Raw genomic sequence first — 20,388 nt, 5'->3', positions numbered from 1 at the left:
TTATAAATATTCTGGATTTTCTCTGTTGTATTAAAAGAATATATGGGAAATAATCATGGCATGTGTAAGATGTAATTATGTCAACAATAAAAATACTATCTAATCAACAAGTATTTAGAAGTGTTTGACATTCATTAGTTCTGGGATATACAAGATTAAATATGAAATTCATTCAGCTAACATTACTGGCACTGTAAAATATTACACAATAGTTTAAATTTGAGCAAGAACATTGTTAATCCACCATCTAACAGATTAAAAGGCAGAGTAAACATGGTCCCATGATCCTGTCCTATATAAAGGCACAGTGTGCTGCTCAGTCTCCAGTCCTTCTCTTCAGTGTGAAAAGCACTAGAAGATGGCAGTTCCTCTGCATTCTCCTCTCCTCCGCTCTCCTCACAGCGTCAGCAATTCCTCTAGAAGCTATTGATGCCGATCCCAACAACCAAGAGGTCCGCAACTCTGCTGCCTTCGCTCTGGAGTCCTTCAATTACTTCAGCAAGGAGCCCTACCTCTACAAAATCACCAAATTCGACACAGTCACAATGAAGGTAGGTATGGTAAAGTTTTGATGTCCACTTTGTTTGAAGCAAAATAAAACCTGCTAGTCAGGTTATGAGCAGTGTTTGGATTCAACTAAACCTGATAAGATATTAGAAAGCTTTAACTTTTTTGGGTGGACATGATGACATATGAATACGACCATTATGCATCTTTGGAATAGTTTACACCTGCAAACCTCAAGATAATGCTCACTGCATAGTTATAGTTTGTATTGAATATTGAAGTCAGTAGAGATACTTGACATTTCTTAATGCTACTTTGCAGCTATTTGTTCAGTCATTTAAATAATCTTGTAGTCATATCCTGAGGACTTGATTCAGTGGCAGGCTGTCACAGTGCTGCACAATGAAGTGTTTGGTGAGCAGTACAATCCTCTGTTCCAGGCCATCGGTGGAGGGGAGTACACAATGGACGTGGAGCTGCAGCTCACCCAGTGTAACAAAGGAAAGAGTGCTGACCCGGAGTCTTGCCCAGTTATTACAGCCCCTGCACAAGCAAAGGTAAACTTTAACAATGCATTAAAAACCTGAGGGCAGTTAACAGAGAAAAACTATGTCATAATTATATAATAATTTAAGTAAACCATTGCAGGTGCTTTCTACAATGACATGCAGTAGCAGTAGAATGTCAGCACTCCCAATATTTGTAAATAATCATACATCTTCTGCCACTGTTACTGAATGAAATATATGAATTTATTAACAATACATGTGTAGAGAACAAGTTAACGTAAATGTTTCCCACTTATCAACAAGATATAGAATTATTAGCAAGCTGTCTTCCCATCTGAGTTCTTCATATACTGTATGAGAATGATTTGTTCCTGCCTCTCAATGTCTGCCTTCTGTTCCATCCCAGGCCCTCCAGTGTGTTTTTGTGGTGCTGAATGCTCCCTGGAAGCAGGAGAGAGTCCTGATTAAGAGCTACTGCAGCCCGAGACAATGGAGACAATGAGGAGCTGAGAACCACACATTCATGCCTTCTGCATTACTGAGTGTCAATCGCATAGATCTAATCCAACACATACATACCCTGGGTAATTTAGAGTTTGGTTGGAATGAATAAGAAAACCCTGTGGTTCTCTGGAACCAGTTTTGGGGACCTCTTCTGTAGACCAATAAAGAATTAGTTCATTATGTCATATGAATTTGTTATTCACATGTTATGGAAGATCTGAAATGGTGATTGTTTGATCACATTGTCCCAAGTTCAATAAATAAAGGACATACAAAACCAAAAAACAATATCTAATATGATCATTCTGAAATATGTGACTGAATTGTGGTTAGATCAAGAACCTGGACTGAGCCAAGAGGCCAAAGAACATGTTTTGGAAATTCATATATACTCTATACTCTACTACAACATAGATGAGGCTAATGCAGCTGAGCTGGATGTTACTGAGGAATGCTAGGTTGGTTTTCCAGCACTTGTCTTTTAAGTCTGGAAATCACTCTTCCTCACCAATGCTGTAATATTCCCCCCTTGACATCCCTTAGTCCACCGCCAAATATCACCATAGCACCAGTCTTCTCATGTTCAGTTCCTGACTCACCTGTCTTATTGTCACAAGCTATAGGGTGTATTAGCCATGACATGAGACTACACCACCTTGGTTTAGAGTCAAGGAACTCTCACACCCTCCCCGCACAGGGCCCTTTGGCACACCAAATCAGGTGCAATTATATTTATTCTCACAATACACAGAAAAATACAGGCAGGTAGTCACTATCCTCAGGACAAGAAGTATGAGGTAGCATGAGAGAACATATTTACATCAGGTACAAAAAAATTCTATAACCGCCTTTAATAAAATATCGCACCAAAATAAAAACCCTAAATGAAAAATGTTAAAATACTAATGTTCTTCTCAGTATTTAGGATCTGAGGATGACAATCTCCACTGGACAGATGAATGTTTCCATAGAGATAACAGTCAATGAATAGCAGCACAAACAAAACTAATTGTTGTCCCTTTTTTATCTCCTCAGACACTGTCCAACTCAAGGAACACCAGAAGTTAGGTAGAGCTTCAGGTGAAAGATAAAGTGACAAATGCTTAATGTTTGTATAAACAATAACAGATCCCTGTTATTTGTCTTTGAGGGGGGAAGCTGTGTCTCAACCCAGAGGAAAGAGGTATTACTCGAACCACTGAAATTTACAAAGTTTCTAATTCTGAACCAACGATTTACAAATTCAGTCTGTCCGCTGTCTTCTTTAACTGGAAAAGCGGAATGCAGTTCACTTATCTCGTATGACATCCTGGTCCCTGTAGTAACATGCTGCTGCAACTGCTGAAAAAATAAAACAGCTGCTAAAAATATATAGCAGGGGCTGTGAGATTTGCAGCGGCTGCGAGATTTAGAAGTGCTGAAAAAATAAAGCAGCTGCTGCAGCATTTTCAGAAGCAATTACGGAAAGGGAGGTACGCTTATCCTGGTCAGGGTCGCGGGGGAGCCGGAGCCGATCCCGGCAGGGATGGCGGATCGGGAGGAATACACCCAGGACGGACGCAGCCCATTGCTGGGCAATTTATCTTTGCCGATCAACCTGGCGGACGGTGGGAAGAACCGGGAGACCCGGGAAACTGCGCAGCCGAGACCCGAACCCAGCGCCACCGTGCCGCCCCCAAAATAAAAATACTATCTTATATTAATGTGTTGTTTATTATTGTTTTTTTGTTGTTGTAATTTTTGTAATTTTTCATATTTGTTAAAGTCGTCTCTCTAATTTTGCATTTCCCAAATTAGCTCCTGCTCTTGTCTATTAAATCAGTAAACTGCTCCTTCTGATGGAATTGTTAACGGATGTTTTCTGTTAGTGCTTAAGAATAAGAAATAAAACAAAGCAGTCATACTGCCTTGTAATAACTAAGTACAGTTGTTAATTTAGTATATATAGCTACTTTTAACCCCATTCTGTCTCCTACCTAAGCTTTCATTCATTTATGATACATTTTAGGACAGCGCTATAACTCTTAATAAGTCACCACAGTGGACAGAGAGCAGAAGACACAACAATATTAATATGACGCTTCTCGCTCTGCGCACTTGGCGCCGTTTCTCAGATTCTGTTGACTCTTCTGAGAAGCAGCTCGGCCGACGTGACTTGCTTGCTGTCCAATGGCATCAGTCAAATATATTTCACAATGCACCTCCCTTTCCGTAATTGCTTCTGAAAATGCTGCAGCAGCTGCTTTATTCTTTCAGCACTTCCAAATCTCACAGCCACTGCAAATCTCGCAACCCCTGCTTTATTTTTTCAGCAGCCGTTTTATTTATTCAGCAGTTGCACTTCAGGGCCACCGTAGTTATGGGATTCTCGGGAAGACCAATTCAATTGCACGTTGGACAGCACAACTCAATTGTTCACACCTGAAAACAATTTAAATCCCAACACCACATAACAGAGTCAGTGATAAGAATAACTCAATAATACTATGTGAAAAGAAAAACCAGACCAACTTCCAGTCAAACTTAAGGAAAAACCAATGAACTTCCAGACGAACAGACCAACTGTCAATCATGCACTGTGCCAAACCCACTTCAGTCTTTCTAGCCAATAGGAGCAGACTCGCCTATTTTAACTAATAAAACTCCAGGCTCACATAAAATGACAGCAACTCAAATATTTGGCCATGTGTATGTAGCGCACATTTCTGCGGTTCTGCTCACATCTGCAGAATCCCAGTGCTCCCATTGGTAGAGCGGGACAGATCCGCGGCAGAATTTGGAACTCCACTAACAACCCCACTCCAGTTAGAAGCAACTCCTCTTATTGACACCCTCCATATCCTATACATCAACCAGATAACAATCCATCTACTTATATTAGCCTGAATACATACAGCTTGCAATTTTAGGATCAGTCTTTGGTGTGGAACCTTATCAAAAGCTTTCTGGAAATCTAAGTATATCATATCATATGCTTTCACGTCATGTACAGCTGCAGTTGCATGTTCGAAAAACTCTAATAAATTAGTAAAACATGACCTGCCTCGTCTAAACCCCTGTTGACTATCACCAAGAATATGTTTTACATTAAGATGCTCCTCTAATCATTTTCTAAAAAAATTTACAAGTAATGCAGGTGAAACTGATTGGTCTGTAATTTCTTGGATCAGTTTTGTCCCTTTTCTTGTGGATAGGTATGACACTTTTTCCAATCACTTCCCCTGTTCTAAGAGTCAGTTGGAATATTTTTTCTTTTGTAAACACCACTGGAAAATACTCAGAGAACATTTGACACATCTTGTTTGTTTTCTAAGATCTCTACACATATGCTCTCCCAATGCATTAGCCCCCCTTCAGTTTAGATGTAGACCATCAACATTGTAGATTCATCCCAATTTATCTACTATTCAAAATAATAACAAGCATAAAAATGTGTATGCAGTTTTCTGTGAAGCATTCAGAATAGCATTGATAGGGTGGAAAAGACATGTAGAGTACTAACATGCAAGGTCTAATTTGAACCTACACTTTGCCACTGTAGTATTATATTGAATTATCTGCCTATTACAGTTCAAATCTCTGCGCACACTAAGAAATTCCAGCTCCCGCTAATACAGGTAGGCAATGATGACAGTAGCATATTCAACTCCAAAACAAATGGCTGGTTTGTTGCAATCGCAAAGCACATGATTTGCTTTGGTATCTGATATTAAAGAATTATGTTATTTACTTTACAAACAATGCTGTGCTAGTACTGTTTATTCTGACTTGGCAAGAGTTGTAGAATGGATTTTGAATATGAAACTTATTCAATCAGATAAGAGTGAATGTAGCAATCTGAGCAGCAGATTGAAATAATAGAGAAAAAATGAAAGCATGCAATGACAAAACAAAAGTAAATGAAAGACAGACATTAATTTAATTTCAATACCGCAGCACACATAGATTAATAAATATGACTGTTTAACATGAGTAGTAACTCATTGCTGGTGAATTATTTCAAACCACCAATTTGGAGATATGGAAGAATAGCAATTGTCATTTAAAACATATATTCTTTATGCTGAATCAATCATTTACTTGGATTCATGCCGTCCACCAAAAAGTGTATTCCCCTCATCTAAAATTTAAGAATATGTTACAAAATGGCATGCTGGTTCAATTCCTGTGTGGAAGAGAAATCAACTAGCCAATTTAGTGTTCTCTGCATATATTACACTGTTTAATTATTTAAAAGAATGTGTGTATGTAAAATCTGAACACGTAATTTTATGTTTTGCATTACTCCATTTCATATAAAACACATCAAAATAAATTGTATGATCATTGTAAATATTCTGGATTCTTCTTTCACCTTCTAAGCTAAGCGTAGAATTTTCAGAAGCATCCCTGCTGAACATTTAGAGCCAGTATGGCAATTGTAACAGATTTATGTTCTCTGTAGTGTTAAAAGACTACGTGGGCAATAATCATGGCATTTGTAAGATGTAATGATGTCAATATTTAAAATTAAACAATGATATCTAATCAGAAACTATTAACAAATGTTTGACCGTCATTAGTTCTGCAATACCCAAGATGAAATATTAAATTAATTCAGCAAACATTGCTGACACTGTGTTTGCATTCTAAAATATTACACAATTGTTGAAAATGAGCTAGAACATTGTTAATCAACCATCTAACAGATTGATAGGCAGAGTAAACATGGTACCGTGATCCAGTCATGGCTGGCTGCACTGAGCCCTGTCCTATATAAAGGCCCAGTGTGCTGCTCAGTCTACAGTCCCTCTCTTCAGTGTGAAAAGCAGTAGAAGATGGCAGACTTCTGGCAGTTCCTCTGCGTTCTCCTCTCCTCAGCTCTCCTCACTGTATCAGCAGCTCCTCTAGAAGCTATTGATGCCGATCCCAACAGCCTAGAGGTCCGTGACTCCGCTGCCTTCGCCTTGGAGTCCTTCAATTACTTCAGCAAGGAGCCCTGCCTCTACAAAATCACCAAGTTTGACACAGTCACAATGAAGGTAGAGTATGGTAAACTTTTGATGTCCACTTTGTTTGAAGCAGAAGAAGGACTGCTAGTCAGTCTGAGAGCAGTGTTCGAATTCATCAAAAACTGATAAGCTATTAGAAAGTATTTAGCTTTATTGGTGGACATGATGACATATGAATATGACCAGTATGCATCTTTGGAAAGTTTACATGGGTTCAAGATAATGCTCACTGCATAGTTACAATTTGTATTGAATATTGAAGTCAGAAGAGATACCTTACATTTCTTAATGCTACTTTCCAGTTATTTGTTTTGTCATTTAAGTAATAATCTTGCAGTCATGTAGTCATGTAGACTTTCAACATGTGAATGAGTGAATGAGCAGTACAACCCTCTGTTCCAGGCCATCGGTGGAGGGGAGTACACAATGGACGTGGAGCTGCAGCTCACCCAGTGTAAGAAAGGAAAGAGTGCTGACCTGGAGTCTTGCCCAGTTGTGACAGCCCCTGCACAAGCAAAGGTAATCTTGAACAATGTGTTATCAACACTGAGGGTAGTTTACATAGTAAAATTTTGTCATGATAACTGATACCTGAAGTGCATAATTGCAGGTGCTTTCTACAATGACATGCAGTAGCAGTGCTCATGAGGAAATATCAGCACTCCCAATAATTCTCAATAATCTACAAGGCATACAATTATTCGAAAGCTGTCTTCCCATCAGAGGTCTTCAGATACTGTAAGAGAGTGTTTCTGCCCCTGAATGTTTGCCTTCTGTTCCATCCCAGGCCCTCCAGTGTGTTTTTGTGGTGCTCAATGCTCCCTGGAAGCAGGAGAGAGTGCTGATTAAGAGCCACTGCAGCCCAAGACAACAGGAACAGTGAGGAGCCGAGATCCACACCTTCCTGTCTTCTGCATTCCACAACAGAATGTCAACAGCTAAAATCACTCATTCTAAAAGCCTGTCGAGCAGTCTGCAACTCTGTACCTGGAGAGCTTCATTGTACCAGTGTCTTCCATCAGTGGGTATTCATCTCATAGATCTCGTCCAACACATACATACCCTGAGAAATACAGAGTTTGATTGGAATGAAATGAGAAGACCTCTGGAACCAGTGTTGGAGATCTCTTCAGTAGACCAATAAAGAATTAGTTCATTATGTCATATGCTTTTGTGAATCACATGTTATGGAATGCATTGTCCCAAATTCAATAAATAAATAAGATACAAAAACTTAAAAAAATATCTAATCTGAAATATGTGAGTGAATTATGGTTAGATCAAGAACTTGGAGTGGGCCAAGAGGCCAAAGAACTGGTCTTGGAAAAACTGGTCTGAATAATACTTGTCCTTGTGTTCATTACTCTGAAATCACAACGTGTTTAACACAGTTCGATCCATTTGGATCAGTTTAGCTCTTCTATGTTTAATTCCTTATACTCTTTTGACTACAGACAACTATTAGCAATGCATACATAATGCTAGCTGATGGGTTTTAGAATAATTGCACCACAGATCAAATAGCATGTAGATATATTTAAATTAAAAAACAAAACAAAACAAAACTTAAGGAGGGTCTTGTTATGCAGTCACACCTACCTGCAGTTGTCGGTGATGCTGCATGTCTCCTGTAAAAAAGCAGAAGAGATACTTTTGTTTCGTTGTTGTTGTTGTTTCCTTCTATTTATAAGGATATTGGGTTTTTATAGATTCACAGTTAGTTCCTTTGTTATTATTTTCTTGTGTTGTTTTGGGTAAGGTTTTTAGTTTTTTATGTGCCCCTTTTATTAAAGACAATTTTAGTAATAGGATTGATTTATTTCCCCAAGTCCCATTATATTGTGTTCCCTGCTCAAGTACAGTCTTTGTGCCCTGTCTTGGCATTTGTAAAATTAAATATTCTCATTAAACCTTACCCACTCCATGTGGTGGAGTCTTGGGGTCCCGTTGAGTGTGCCCAGGGAGGGAGAGAGAGTAGGTATACAAGGTCCTCTCTTGTTAAACAAAAGATGTGGTGTGGTCACGTATCATGTCACCCCTATCACCCACTATGAGGTGACATTAACATGAAGATTAAATTGAATTTTGGAGAAACACAATGAATGCACAAGGAAAGTCCTTCAATGCCAACATGAGCAATCTAGTGGTATTGCTAGACACTACCTGTCTTAATGGCATCATGACTGATTCAATTATATGTAGATTGTTGTACAGCGGGATTCTCTTGCTATACATATTGTAGCCATCGGTGGTCTCCTTTTCCTTTCATAAAGACAGGCAGGTAGACAACTGGTGTAAAGCAAGTTCAGGAAAGTTTATAGCCCTTGAAAAACGATGTCTAAGGTTCCTATCTGCTGAGACCCACGCTAGGGTTGGCCATGCATTGGAGTCGGAGCGGAGCTGGAGCTGGTATTGCTGGAGCCGGAGCAGAGCTGGACTCAGGCTCATCGGAGCGCTCCGGAACCTGGAGCCGGATCTGAAGCTAGGTCATGGAGCTACTCCACTCTCTCCCCCCCTCCATTAAACTCTCCGAGATATTAAGTCCAGTTTTCTTGAATTAACAAAATATATAACTTCATAGGTATTGTTGTGTGTTAGGGGTTCTACAGTAAGATCAGTTTTCACTCCCAACTATTAGTACATAATAAAATATTTGTTATTCATTGCAATTATATGACACTCCGCTCACTCAGTGTCTTTAACACAGATACGCCTACCTCCTGGAGGGTGTTCTTGATCTGGCCAACTGTTGTAAAGGGATTTTTCTTCAGCAGGGAAAGAATTCTTCAAATCTTCAAATTCTTCAAGTCTTCCACCACAGTTGTTTTCTGTGGTCTTCCAGGCCTTTTGGTATTCCTGAGCTCACCAGTGCGTTCTTTCTTCATAAGAATGTACCAAATAGTTGATTTGGCCACACCTAATGTTCTTGCTATCTCTCTGATTGGTTTGTTTTGATTTCTAAGGCAAAACTGAAGGCAAAATGCCCAAAGAACAAGCAGGAACTAAAGACAGCTGCAGTACAGGCCTGGCAGAGCATCACCAGGGAAGAAACCCAGCATCCGGTGATGTCTATGGGTTCCAGACTTCAGGCAGTCATTGACTGCAAAGGATATGCAACCAAGTATTGAAACTCACAATTTAATTAATGATTATGTTAGTTTGTAACAAGTACTATTTAGCCCCTAAAATTGGGGGTACCACATATACAAATGGGTGTAATTCCTACATCGTTCACCCAATTTGGATGTAACTACCCTCAAATTAAAAGCCTACACTTAAAGGACATCTTGATTGTTTCCTTTCAAATCCATTGTGGTGGTGTACAGAGCCAAAATGATGACAATTGTGTCATTGTCCAAATATTTATGGACCTAACTGTATGTATGGACCTCATTTTGTGCACAGGGATATTGTCCTGCTGAAACAGGAAAGGACCTTCCCCAAACTGTTGACACAAATGTGGAGGCACAAAATCATTGTATGTTGTAGCGTTATTTCCACAGAAGTGGAAAAAGTCAAAACTCACAGCTGCCCTCGAACTTTACCGCTCTCTGTCCTCATTCTCCTCCTTACTCACTTCAGCCAAGAAGTCTTACTTCCAATTACTCTTTGAATCCACTGTCCACAACCCCTGCAAACTCCACTCCACCTTCTCCTCCCTCTTTGCCCCCCCTCCCCCTCCCCCTCCTCCTCCCTCACAGGGGTGGATCTACAGGGGGGCAAGGGGGGGCAGCTGCCCCCCCTTACTGTAGTGCTTGCCCCCCTGCTGCTCCCCTAACGTCACGTCCGTCAATCTGGAGGTGCGCTGCAGAGAGGAGCGACTGAGCTGCACTGTATCAAAAGGTAAAGTCGGATGTGCTTCTGCATTTGAAGTTCTACCAAATACACACAAATTTAATGCTAAATTAAATTAGTAATGAATGCAATCATTGCATGTAGCTCATGAAAAGGGCAATTCATCCGAGAGAGCACGTAACATAATGTTAGCCAAAAGTAAAAAATGTTGGTGCTAGCTAAAAGGAGTTCATCATCAAGACGTGATTTGTAGGAGCACTTTGCCTTTTAACTACCTTTTTCTAGACACTGTATATATTTTTGTATTATATACAGTCTATAGTAAAGAAAAAATAAGCTGAGAAGCACCGTTTTGCAGTGTTAAACGCTGCAATGTTTAGTTTAAATTCATAACGTTCAAGCAACGTGTTTGCTGCCGTTGCAAGGGGGCTGTTTAATCTTACAACTGACAGTGAGGGTCAGAATTGGGTCAGAATTGGGCTATAAAAATGAAAAGAAAAAGTAAAAAGGGAGATATTTCCCACTTTTTCAAAAATTAAATGGACAGGAGTGGACAGGAGGAGCAAGAGAGACCAGAAGACCAGGAGATGAGGAAATGAGTGAAGGGGAAGAGAGAGAAAGCAAAATGAATGTGAGGGACGAAGATGAGGAGGAAAGTGAATAAGAAGGAGGGACAGAAGCAGGGAGTGATGAGGAAGAGACAGATGAGGGTAGGGAGGTGGCTGATCCTGCTGCAGTTCCAGCCGGACCACATGGTACGTTTTCACTCTCTGTTTATATAAATTCCAGTGCAGTAACATACCATATCGGTCATTAAAATAATTTGAAAATGTTATTTTCTATTTTATGCATGTTTTATACAGCCATAGGGTTAGATGAAGTAGTATTGCTATATGTGCAAATGTGTACCGTTTCAGCAGTAATTATGATCAAACTATGATAATAATTACATATGATTGATCACAATTCTAGATAATTCTATTTGCTACTTTCTTCTTTTTTTAGATATATCCAAATACAAAAGTCAATGTATCAATCAATTTTTATTTGTATAGCGCCCTTCGCAGGGTAGCCACAAAGTGCTTTACAGACTGGAAAACATACAACAAAGTACAGCAAAATAAAATAGATAAATACAATAAAGTAAAATAAATAAATATAGACCTGTAAACAGTTTACATGATCTAAAATAAAGTAAGTGAACATTTAAATAAATAAACCATTTAGGCACGGAGGAGAGAAAAACAAGAAACTCCTATGGATGGCATATAGGAGAAAAATGAATCCCTAGGGGTCCACGGCTTAGGGACTAGGCCTAATGGTTGCCTCCCCTCCAGACAGCATAGTTGTTACAGCAGCAAGGAGATCAGAAAGTTCTTAATTGGTGCTGCTGGCTGTGGTTTTCCCTCTGGAGGAGGCCTCTCACCAGCCATCGGGGGTCGGGGGGTTGAACCATCAACAGCCTTTTGGTGGCGATGACTCTTCAGACCTTGGGTGTGGATGCCCCGCTGGCCCTCCGTGATGGAGTGCCTCAGAGGAAGGTTGTGCCTCATCAGACTTCCATGGTGGGAGACGAGGTGCCTCGTCGGCCCCTCAGAGTGGGGTGTTGCTGGAAGACAAGAAGACAAGAAGTTGTGCTCAGATACTGGTCAAGCAATGCAGGACATTTCCAAAGACAGTTGTGCTATTGCATGTCCATGGCACACTGGCGGCAGAGACTAAACAGATGAGTCTTCAGATGGAGGGGGCATCTCTTACAATGGCTGGAAGATCATTCTACAGTTTCGGGGCCCTATAACTAAATGCTCGACCACCTGCGGTTTTCTTGTGTATTTTATGGACCACTAAGTAACCGGCTTCCTGTGATCTCAATGGCCGAGTTGGAGTGTATTCGATAAGGACATCTTTTAAGTAGGGAGGTGCCAGTCCCTTTAGTGCTTTAAATGTTAGTAAGACAACTTTAAAGTCTATCCTGTAGCGCACGGGCAGCCAGTGAAGAGAAGACAATACTGGAGTGATATGTTCATATTTTCTTGTTTTTGTAAGAATTCTTGCAGCAGCATTTTGGACTAACTGAAGTGCAGAAATAGCTCTGTTTGTGCTGCCTGACAGAATGGCATTACAGTAATCCAATCTACATGTAACAAATGCGTGTATCAATTTCTCAGTGTCCTGTAACGAGAGGAATTGTCTCAGTCTAGCAATGTTTCTAAGCTGGAGGAATGAAGATCTCGACACATTCTGGATATATGGTTCAAAGGATAGATTTAGATCACAGATGACAACCAGGTTTTGTGCCATCTCCTTAGGGGAGAAATTAAAGTTTTCAGTATTTAAGATTTGTCAGTGCATGTAGAACAGTTAGATTTTTGTCCCCTAAAATTAGGACTTCTGTTTTGTCAGAATTAAGGACATTTCTTGTCATCCATGTTTTAATCTCGGACAGAGAGCAGATTAGTTTTTCTAGGTCTATGGTATTCTTAGGATGTACTGACAGATATAATTGTGTGTCGTCTGCGTAACTGTGAAAGTTAATATTATGTCGTCGAATTATATCACCTAAAGGGAGCATGTACAATGAAAAAAGTATAGGTCCAAGGACTGAACCTTGTGGCACTCCGTACTTAACCTCAGTTATGTTTGAGTGGTTCTCATTAATCTGAACATATCGGAGTCTGTTTGACAGATATGATTTAAACCATGACAGCATATTGTGAGACAGGCCAACAAGGTTTTCTAAGCGGTGTAACAAGATTTTGTGGTCGATTGTGTCAAAAGCCGCACTTAAGTCTAATAAAATAATAACAGTGCTGTGCCCTAAGTCGGTGGACTGAAACACGTAATTCAATACTTTTAACAGGGCCGTTTCTGTACCATGGCCAGAACGGAAGCCTGATTGAAATTTTTCATAAAGATGATTATCAGTTAAAAAGCTTGCAATTAGTTTGCAACTACTTTCTCTAGAACCTAAGAAAGGAAGGGAAGGTTTGAGGTTGATAGTGTTTTAGTAGGTTAGGGTCGGCACTGGATTTCTTAAGAAGTGGTTTAATTACAGCTATTTTAAACGATTCGGGAACAGATCCTGAGGAGAAAGAGGCATTCATAATATTTTGTATTAGGTGAATAATTAATTTCAGAGATTGTTTTAGCAGTTTAGTGGGTAAAGGGTCTAGTGCGCAGGTTGTAGTTTTAATTTTAGTAATTAAGGAGACCAATTCCTGGTGATTTACTGCGTTAAATGAGTCCAAGGTAGGCAGGGGCTTAGAAGGACTGTAGGCATCAGCTATAGTATTTGTGTATGTTTCCAGTTCTATCTGTTTTCTATTGCCATTAACTTTGCTATTGAAATGATCCATGAAGTCATTGCAGGTGATATTGGGGGGGATAACCTCTGAAGGCTTTACCTGCTGATTAGTAAGTGTCGCTATTGTGTTAAAGAGAAAACGCGGGTTATTCTTATGCGTCTCTATTAAATTAGAGTAGTAGGCAGTCCTAGCACAGGACAGGGCCTGCTTGTATCTTATTATACTGTAATTTCATGCCATATGGAAGACCTCTAGTTTTGTTGCTCTCCAATTACGTTCATATCTACGGCATTCTGTTTTAAGTGAGCGAGTGTGCTTGTTAAACCATGGTGAGTGTTTCGTTGGTTTAATTTGTCGTGTCCTTAATGGAGCTACTGTTCCTAAAGCAGTGCTCAGTGTATTGTTGAAATGATTTAATAATTCATCTACAGATCCTGTTTTGATGAAGCTAACATTTGGCAACAGAGTAGTACATTAATGAATAGCAGTAGGATTTAGGCAACAAGTTTCTATGTTCCTCTCCTGTGTGTCTGATTCTACTCCAGGTAGCTCAAATGTAATAAGCCAGAGGTCAGAAATCGTCTGGTTTTGTGGTGATATTATTAGGTTGTGAATCTGTACCCCATGGGTAATAACTAGATCTAGTGTGTGATTGTGACGATGTGTAGGTCCTGACACATCCTGAGTGAAGCCTACAGACTCCAATAGGGACAAGAAACTAATAGTGAAGGGGTCGTCTTTAATGTCAATATGTATGTTAAAGTCCCCCAAAATAATGAGTTTATCATAGTGTATGGCTAAGTTAGATAAGAGATCGCTAAATTCGGTCATAAAAATGGAATAGGGGCCTGGAGGCCTATAAACAGCTATAAGCTGAAGAGGTGGATTAAGCCTAAATTCTACCTGGTGAATTTCAAAAAATGTGAAGCTGTCTAATGGCTTAATGGATAGGCACAGATCTGAAGTGACCCTGCGTTCAACAATGGCAGATATCCGTCTGACAAACTTAGCTGTTCTCAGTATTGAGAGCCAGTGTGCAAAAGCACTTGATTTGGATATGTTTGTAAAACATTTTGCTGCACAGCACAACAACCGCCGCCTTAAAAAAGCATGGCTGGACCCAAGGCAATGCAGAGACAATAACACCAGCACAGTTTTTTATATGTTGTATTATCATGAAGAATCTTGGAGAAGTGTTATTATTGTTGTATATTATTGTTGTTAGAATAAATATTGTTAAAATATATATTTTTTAAATTAATTGACATATAGAAGTACAATTTTATTTGTATTGTATGGGGACTCCCATACCACCCTGCCAAAACCTCTTGCCACTCATTTGCCACCCCATGTAAAATTCTCTAGATCTGCCACTGCTCCCTCATCTCTCACTGCAGATGATTTCGCCTCCTTCTTCTCCTCCAAGATCACAGACATCCGCAAGTACTTCAACAGTCCCCCCTCCTCTCCCACCACGCCCAAGTCTCCCACCGACCAAGCTTCCTTTTCTTCATTCTCACCTCTCTCAGTCTCTGAACTTTCCTCTCTCCTCCTAGATCACAAACCTACAACGTGTGCCCTCCGGGGACGGTTAGTTCCCCCTGCTGGAGCCCGAGTCCAAGATCTTTTAAAGATCTTTTAAAGATTTTATGAATGATTGTTTTTAAAAGAAGATTTTAAATAACAAATCTTAATTGTTTTTAAAGACTTAGTTGTTTTTAAATCACAATTGTTTAGGGTTTCTGGTATAGTTTTGTTATATTTTTTTGTCAAATACATTGACCGTTTTGGGTTTAATTTAAAATGCATTAGACTTTTTTGTTTGTTTTTTATTTTTACTTTTTAATTGTTTCTTTATTTTGTCTATTGCATTTTCTGTTATCTTCAATGTATTTGACTTTTTTGTTGGTGTGCAGTTTTTGCTTTTATCACGTTTTGTTTATTTGATTTGAGCACGTTTATTTTAAAGTTTATTGTTTTAGTTTTGTTAAAAAAATCACAAGATTTTAAAAATTTTAAGTGATTTTAAGAACTGATATTTTAAACGATTTTAATCATAAGTATTAAAATTGAAATTGTTCTATTTTAAGAAATGTAAAAATACTAAACCTAATAAACAGTATTTACAACGTGTGCCCTGGACCCTCTCCCCACTCGCCTCCACCAAGTAATTGCTCCCGATCTACTCCCCTTCATGTCCTACCTCCTCAACTCCTCACTACTTTCTGGCTGTTTCCCCTCTGCATTTAAACAAGCTGCTGTCAACCCACTCCTCAAGAAACCTACCCTTGACCTTACCTCTCCACAGAACTACCGCCCTGTCTCCCTACTCCCCTTCTTCTCAAAGACCCTCCAGCGTGCTGTCCACCATCAGCTCTCTGCATTTCTTTCCCATCACTCACTCCTGGATCCTCTGCAATCTGGCTTCCGCATTGCTCACTCCACTGAGACTGCTCTCCTGGCAGTCCATCAGCTCCATCAGTTGTGCTAGGGTGGCCTCCCTCTCCTCAGTCCTCATCCTCCTTGATCTCTCAGCAGCATTTGACACTGTCAATCACTCCATCCTCCTCTCCTGCCTCGCTGACCTTGGAATCTCTGGGACTGCTCTCACCTGGTTTTCCTCCTACCTCAATGACCGGACCTATCAAGTGACATGGTTCCTCTTTCACCCCCCAACCTCTCCTTACAGGTGTACCCCAAGGCTCCATCCTGGGCCCCCTCCTGTTCTATCTCTACACTCGCTCCATGGGCCCCCTCATCGCATCCCATGGTTTCTCTTACCACTTACTCGCCTACACTCAGCACATCACAACGCTGATTTATCAGTACAAGTCTTTGGACTTTCCTATGTAAGGAAGGCCTAGCTTTTACAATGTGAAGTATTTAATTCATTAAAATGTATCTTCTATTCAGAATAATAACAAACATAAAAATGTGTATGCAGTTTTATGCAAAGCATTAAGAATAGCATTGATAGGATGGAAAAAAGATATGGGTCGTTCTCTCAAAACATGTACCACTGAAGGCGATTACCAATTTGGCAATAGTTAAAAATGAAAAACATGAATATAAATCATAACATGCATTGATAGAAATAGAAAATTAATTAATTAATATAATCGTTTCAAAATTGAAATCCTTACCATTTTCGTGTAATTAATAATTTGATCACAAAAATATTTTTAGACGCCATGTTGTCCCATGCTTTGTAGTCATCACAAACACAAGTATATTTTTGAACTAAAATGGCTCAGAAATATTGTCTGCCTTGCTTTCATTCATTATCAACTGATTTAGACTGATATTATAACATATTAATTGATAACGAAATACAACGTTTGTTTTCCTATGTTGAGTTTGGTGTCTTTAAGCACACTTTTTTTTTTTTACCATCGTAGTATTGAATAGAAACTACAGAGTCGTGATATCTTATCAGATGCATATAACTACTCGGTTTTATATGAATTTGAATGAGAATGCATGCAGTGTTATGCAATAATTAAAAATTATTTATTTCTGCGATTGCGGTGTCCCCAAATCATGTTCGATCGGTAAATTAAAGGGACGTTTTCTTGCACTCGGCAACAAATAAGAGCATTGATTCTGCATTTATTAATAACCTACTGTTGGTGGAAAGATGACGGTTGCTAAATGTAGAATGGTTACTATGGGTAGGGAGTGGAAAGAGTTATTTTGTCCGTGGTGTCTCATTTGTGATTCAGGTTACAAGAGACTTCAGTCAGCAAAAAAGATTGTGTGACTTTAAGTTAATTACCGGTGGTTTTCTGTGGCCATGAGTTTGAGATATTGAATACAATCTAATTACAATGAAAAGGTTTTTGTTTGTGTGCTTATTTTATGTTTGTTGCAGGTTGTGCTCGTGTTGCGCAGATTTCCGTGGTTCTGCACAGAGCTGCACAATTCCACAGATCCCATTGGTGGAGCAGCGCAGATCTGCACAGAAATGAGGAAATCTGTGCTACATGAACGCAAACCCACATGTCAAGCACCGTATTTAGTTAACAAATGAACTGTTCACTGTGACCCCTTTTTGTGCAAGTGTACAGCAGGAAAACATCAGAAATAAAGCCTCGGCAGGGAGGGAGCCAGCGGTGGTGAGGAAGAGGAGGAGGGGACCCGGGGGTGCCACTCCGACGGTCTCCCTCTTCACTCTGCTGCCTGTGGAGGCACAACCAGAGGGGCTCAGGTAGAGGTGGAAACTCGGCTCCACTGAGCCCCTACTGTTGCTCGGTCATGGCGGTGGCGTCCTGAACGTGAATGGGCCCCGGGGGGTGCCCAGACAGACAGGGCAGATGACCTCCACACTCCAGGAGGGCAAGGTCCAGTGGACGCCAGCGGCACAACAACAACACAAGACACACAGAGAGCTCACATCTCGAGTCCCTTGGGCAGTCCTTCCTTTTCTAGATAACTGGGGGTTAAGTTAGGTGTGCCAGAGAATGAAACACATACCCATAAATGGCTGCAGAAGCACCTTTTTAAAAATGTGACATCCACCCATTCAATACCCTTGTTTATGACTTATAAATACCCTTAAGCTTATCTTGAATTTTCTACATGTTTAACACAATTTGATCCATTTGGACCAGTTTAGCACTGCTATGTTTAATTAATTTCACTCTATACTCTTTCTAATACAGAGTAATACAGAGTACTATTACTAATAAATAGTTGAAGCTAAAGCCTTACTTGAAGCAAACAATAATTATTTTTTGTGATTAATTTTTTTATTTCACCAAATAAATTGGTTCACAGTTAGACAAATTTGGTGTGGTTTAACAGTTAAGAGCAGTACCCTTAACAGCTTAAAGTCTTAAAGCCTGTAGAGCCGTCATTTACAACTCTGTACCTGGAGAGCCTCATTGTACCAGTGTCTTTTCCAAAGCCCCCTTACATGTTTCATTCAGAATTGGTAAATGACAGAGATCACTACCTTCTAATTGTGCAGCATACAATATTAGCTTAATTTTGAAACGGTCAACACTGCACACCAGTGTGTTTCCCCTCACCTGGCAACTGCAGATTCAGCCTGTTCAGATGAGCTGTGATGTCACAGAGGAATGCTAGATTGGTTTTCCAGTGCTTGTCTTTTAAGTCTTGAAATTGCTCTCCCTCACCAATGCCATGAAGTGGTCTATTTCATGTAGTAATGAGAAAAATCTGCCCATTGTCCCAGCTTAACCACCTCACTTGACTGTGCAGAATGACGTCCTAGTAGGCAGCATTCACTTCACCCAACAATGTCATGACCGTGTCCATCACTCTTGTTAGGTATCCATCAGTTAATTTGCTGCATAAGGCTTATTATGTTTTTAAAAATAGTAGCTGCGGTTCGCCTTCCATTCTCACGCTCGCTCTGCACAAAGTTGCCACGCTGATGACGTGTGATTGTCTGCGCAAACAAGTTGCGCGGCGGTATGCAAGTATAGATTGACAGACAGGAAGGACATCCTATCATTACATTCGGACCGAATGCAATGATTGGTCGATGCTTTTTTAGTCCTGTCCCTTCCATATATATATTACATTTAGACCACTTCAATTATTGATTGCTATCAGGATGTGAAGAGACTTTCAACCAGTATAACAAAAAATGTTTCTGGAAAAGATTGCATACCCTACCTTTAACAAATAAGGATAGTCCTTCAGCATTTCAGAGACAAGTCCATTGTGCTTACCAGTCATTGCTGGGGCACTGTCCGTGAAACCACGGATGATGCTGTTATGTTCATGTCTTTAGCAGGCTTCACTAATTGCTCTGTGAATGTCTTCACCCAGAGTTTGATCTTGGAGTTATGCGTCAGACGGAAATGCAAAGTTGGGCAACAACTCCTATGTCAGTGGATTCGTTTGTTGCTAAGCTCAGTGCAGAGGCAGAGACTACTTTAGCTTTAAGCTGTGTCATCATGATCTCAGACATTTCTACAATTCGTTATATAACTGTATCATTGCTCAAATGTAAAATCTGTATTCTATGAATGATCTCATTCTTGTTGCTCAAATCTTCAAAGAGACACTTCTTAACTAGTTCACCTTCACTGAATGGCTTGCCGTGTTTTGCTAGTAGCCATGACATTTTGAATGTGGCTAGCATTACAGCCTGGGACACATGTAGACTAGTTGCATGTTTTTTTGCTCAAGGGATTGCATAGTAATAAATTAATAGATTATTGTGAAGCTGAAATGACTGTGTAGAGCTGTATTGAACTAAAATGTAGGTATAAAACGGAATTACTGATGTCTAAATTACTGAAAAGTATGCCTCGGAACACTAATAAGCCTAGTTAATCAACCAAATGGAAAAATAGTGTAAACTATTTGGGGTGTACGTTTCCAGTTCCAGAAATTGCTCCCAAGCAAAAATCTACTGTACCTTAAAAAGAACTACTATGATTTTTGGGAGTTGATTTTTCATGGGAGAAAGCAACCCTTGGAATTCTGACAATCCAACCCCATAGAAAATATGACATTGTAGCATGGGGGTCATCTGTGTCAGGGTCTATTCCCAGTTCCACAAACTGTGCCCCAGCATGAAACTGTAGGTTTAAAGGCTTATTATTATTATTTATTTATTAGCAGATGCCCTTGTCCAGGGCGACTTACAAAATATAGGAGCAATACAAAGTGTAATAATACAGCATACATACAATACATACAATAATGCAGTGCAGTTCAAGGCAAAGAGAAGAGTAGGACAAAACGTTGTATAAGTGCAATCTTACAGGAGAATGAATGACTAAATGAAAAGTAGAGTCT

General features: G+C 39.8%; 1 protein-coding gene and 2 long non-coding RNA genes across 3 annotated transcripts; 2 read left to right on the top strand and 1 right to left on the bottom strand.

The window, feature by feature from the left end:
• Positions 1-365: 365 nt before the first annotated feature.
• LOC136751807 (uncharacterized) lies at positions 366-1,749 on the top strand. The gene is made up of 3 exons (XR_010817078.1): positions 366-551; positions 948-1,064; positions 1,423-1,749. It is a non-coding gene; the product is annotated as an uncharacterized LOC136751807 (long non-coding RNA).
• Positions 1,750-6,217: 4,468 nt separating this feature from the next.
• On the top strand, positions 6,218-7,780 carry LOC136751805 (cystatin-like). The gene is made up of 3 exons (XM_066707577.1): positions 6,218-6,541; positions 6,914-7,030; positions 7,299-7,780. The coding sequence occupies exons 1-3, from the start codon at positions 6,338-6,340 to the stop codon at positions 7,392-7,394; spliced, it is 417 nt and encodes a 138-aa protein (XP_066563674.1). The 5' UTR covers positions 6,218-6,337; the 3' UTR covers positions 7,395-7,780.
• A 3,554-nt stretch (positions 7,781-11,334) lies between these two features.
• On the bottom strand, positions 11,335-19,002 carry LOC136751804 (uncharacterized). Its single transcript, XR_010817077.1, has 2 exons — positions 18,642-19,002; positions 11,335-11,915 (listed from the first exon to the last, which is right to left on the bottom strand). It is a non-coding gene; the product is annotated as an uncharacterized LOC136751804 (long non-coding RNA).
• Positions 19,003-20,388: the final 1,386 nt, after the last annotated feature.

Source organism: Amia ocellicauda, chromosome 6, assembly GCF_036373705.1.
Source record: "Amia ocellicauda isolate fAmiCal2 chromosome 6, fAmiCal2.hap1, whole genome shotgun sequence".
NCBI lineage: Eukaryota > Metazoa > Chordata > Actinopteri > Amiiformes > Amiidae > Amia > Amia ocellicauda.
Note: the sequence above shows the minus strand (reverse complement) of the source record. Positions and strands in the feature narration are given on the sequence as shown.